Below are 3,406 nucleotides of genomic sequence, written 5' to 3'. Positions count from 1 at the left end.
TTAGGGTTTTACCCTTATGTTTGTCATAGATTTACCAATTTATGATTTTTCAGGGTTAAATACAATTTAACATAGGGTAAATTTATCATAAAATATACCAGTTTTGGATTTTTGGTGGTCGAAAAATTAGTTTATGATAAATTTATCATAAGTGTATCAGTTTGGGTCTTTTGTGGGATCAACTTATAGGAAAATAACTAAATTGGAGGAAACGATGTAAATAAGAAAATATTGTTTTATCCCGTGAAGAAAAAAGAGTAAATTGATTTAGTTGGGGAATAGTCCCATCCAATGAAGGAAAACCCTCCGTAAAACCCTAGCAAAGACCGACCGGAACATGCAGAGCAACAACAAACAACACATACAATCGCGACAAAAACCTCTGAAGAAGAAGAAGAAGCGGCTCAAGTTCAAGAACGCGCGATGAGAACGCTGGACGAGAAGGAGACGACCCAGGTGTTCGAGAAGCTCTTCAAGTTCACCGGCAACAACCTCAAGAACATCGTCGACGGCCCTTCCCACGAGGGCCCCGACCCGGCCCCAGGCCGCTACTGCTTCCGCCTCTGCAAGAACCGGGTCTACTACGTCAGCGAGTCGCTGGTCAGGCGCGCCACAAACGTCGGCCGCCACAACCTCGCCTCACTCGGCACCTGCGTCGGCAAGTTCACCAAGGGCGGCAGCTTCCACCTGACGGTCCAGGCGCTGGGCATCTTGGCCGCCAACGCCAAGCACAAGGTCTGGCTCAAGCCCACCTCCGAGATGTCGTTCCTCTACGGGAACCACGTGTTGAAGGGCGGGCTGGGGAGGATCACTGAGAACATCAACCCAGGTGATGTGTAGATTTCAGCTAATAAAAGATTCTGCAATTTTAGGTGTTGTTTGGTGAATATGATGTAATGTTTCGGCTTGAGGTGTTGTGGGGTGTGTCTGGATTTTGGAATGCGAGAGCGATGCGAAGCGGTGGGCGTAGAAACTTAGATGGAAAGGAATGTGATTGGGTGGCGAAATGAAGAAACTTCATCTGAAGTTTCATACGCTATCGTATGAATTGAACTTAGAATTTTCACTTTGTGCTGATAGGCTATGTAGTCAATGTTTTAATTGGTGATGTACTGTGGCTTTGTGGTCTTTTTATGGGCTGAAGAAGTATCTACATAGATTGAAATTTCAGCTTGAATCCCCTGTTTTTTCGGGTAAATGCCTTAGGTTGAAGAGCCCGGTCAAGGCAACCGTATTGAAGAGAACATTTGCAACATAGAACCCCAGGGTAATCTCATCCTTAGGTCAGGTTTCAATCCGATGGATCCACTGTAATTTGCTGGTAAAATGTGGCCTCGACGGAGATGATGGAGGGAACTCCTACTCTGGCTAAAGTTGCTATCTCTAATCGGGATTTTCAGTCATCGATCTCTTTTCTTTCCATGGCTCTCTTTCCTCTTGGTTTTGTCTCATTGTCCATCTCGGTCATTTAAGTCCGTCCAAATTAGCCCTACTCCTACTCCTCCTTTTCCTTTACTATCGGCCCTTCTTTATAGAAAATTTTCTTGCTATGTAATTTTTGGTTTTGTACTTTATGTTATTTTATTCATGAATGTAAGAACCCTCAATTAAGTGAGAATGAAGATTGAGATTTTCTTTTTGAAGAAATTAAGGTTCTAGTCTGTTTAAATTGATTTAGCTCTGTTTTTCTGCTCTTGGTTTTGGTTAGTCAAATATCTTGGTTCTTAGACAAAAGGAGATAGATTCTAGATCAATGAAAACACGGGAGTACAATCATATCATGTGATGTTGAAGATAAACAGCTGTTTATTTTTTTTTTTTAAAACTAAGTGTAGCTTTGAGGATGTTTGTTTTCCACTTTTTATTTAGATTTGTCAAAAATTGATTAATTAGGGACAGGAGATTATTCCACCCAGACCAATACTCAAGAAGTCGCCAGTTCAATTTGTCTTCCTTGTTTTCATACTTGTGTGGCAGAAAATGGTTCATTAATTGATTGAAAGAGATCTGATAATTGAAAATAAATGTTGTGACAGGTGATGGAGTGGTGGTTTTTTCAATGTCTGACGTGCCTTTGGGATTTGGGATTTCGCAAAGGTCAACACAGGATTGTAGGAAGTTGGATCCAAATGGGCTTGTCGTACTTCATCAGGCAGATATTGGAGAGTACTTGAGGATGGAGGATGAACTTTGAATGCGGGCTTGCTTATACATTGGGTTGTTTTGCTACTGTTGTTCAGATCTTTGTAAGAGCTTTGCAACGGCATTGAATGACAATGAACTTGAGATATAAAAAGAGATGAATTATACAGTAATTCATTTTTTCCCTTTCCAACCTCGTGGAGTGGCTATTTCGTTGGTTGTGGACCACGTCGATTTCTGTGATATGCTTCAAAGAAACATATTGTTCTGATCTTGTGGAATGACTTTAAGGTTTTAGAGATATTATTTTGTCATGGACATTGTTTTGGAGATGCTGAGATGTGCAAGTCTGGTAGAACTTTTTTATCATGTCGCTATGCCATGGAGTTAGCCTACTCCTGTTTTCAGCTTTTAAGTTGAATATCATACTTTTGGGCCATTCAAACTTTACAGCTATTGCGAACTGGTCGACAGAGCTCTTGCTTGTGCATGCTCAACATGATACTGTTAAGGTTTGTACTTTCAAAAATATAACTCCACAGTTCTTTAAAGGAAAGTTTAGCAGTTTTGAGGTTGCACTGCAGTGCGGTTCATGGTTGGTCTAAAAGTGGACATATGAAACTCGACTCTGCAGTTTTTATTGAGTATGTTGTGCTTTACAAGCCGAGCCTTCTGCTTCGTTTGTTGATATGTATAAGAAAAGGGTGATGTACTCTGGTTGGACCAAGTGGTGCAGAAAAAATTACAATCGTACAGCTAGTGGCTCACTTTTACAAGGTTTACTAATAAATATTTAGCATTTCCTATCTCCTTTCTTAACACTGAATCCTTATATCATCCTTGAAAAATTATTTACTATTTTCAATTGGGGGGATTACTTAGCTGCCGTCTTCAATCCACTCCGTTGTGATTTAGTTATCATCTACAGTGACTGTCATCTGACATTTAGAATCAGCATTAAGAATCAAGTTGGTGACCATTGACATTTAGAGTGGCATTTCTTCATCAGGTGCCCATGGTGTTGGTATACTTCAATGATACTGAATTATGTTGACTGGATCTTCTCAGGGATCTGTAAATGTCAGTTTGTCTTGGCATGATTAGAAGTGACAAGTGAGAGACATTCTGGGTATATGCTCATTGTCAGGTTGGACTGCTGTCTTTGCATATTATTGCCACATTTGAGTGGGCTGAGCGTGAGTGTATTAAAAGCATTGAAGGACCTAATACAGCTTAACTCTAGTAGGTATGTGAAATCTGGAAG

The 3,406-nt window shown here is 40.5% G+C and overlaps 1 protein-coding gene across 1 annotated transcript; it reads left to right on the top strand.

Moving 5' to 3' along the window:
• Positions 1-328: 328 nt before the first annotated feature.
• LOC115693638 (uncharacterized) lies at positions 329-2,335 on the top strand. The gene is made up of 2 exons (XM_030620664.2): positions 329-829; positions 2,037-2,335. Exons 1-2 carry the CDS (start codon positions 424-426, stop codon positions 2,192-2,194), a joined length of 564 nt encoding a protein of 187 aa, XP_030476524.1. The 5' UTR covers positions 329-423; the 3' UTR covers positions 2,195-2,335.
• The last annotated feature ends 1,071 nt before the right edge of the window (positions 2,336-3,406 follow it).

Source organism: Syzygium oleosum, unplaced genomic scaffold, assembly GCF_021117445.2.
Source record: "Syzygium oleosum isolate NSW1041296 unplaced genomic scaffold, Sole_v2.1 Sole_v2.36, whole genome shotgun sequence".
Lineage (NCBI taxonomy): Eukaryota > Viridiplantae > Streptophyta > Magnoliopsida > Myrtales > Myrtaceae > Syzygium > Syzygium oleosum.
This window is presented reverse-complemented; position numbering and strand designations above follow the sequence as displayed.

Coding starts and splice junctions, on each gene's coding strand:
- LOC115693638 (XM_030620664.2), top strand. CDS start 424: ATGAGAACGCTGGACGAGAAGGAGACGACCCAGGTGTTCGAGAAGCTC. Junction 830..2,036: donor CACTGAGAACATCAACCCAG/GTGATGTGTAGA, acceptor ATGTTGTGACAG/GTGATGGAGTGGTGGTTTTT.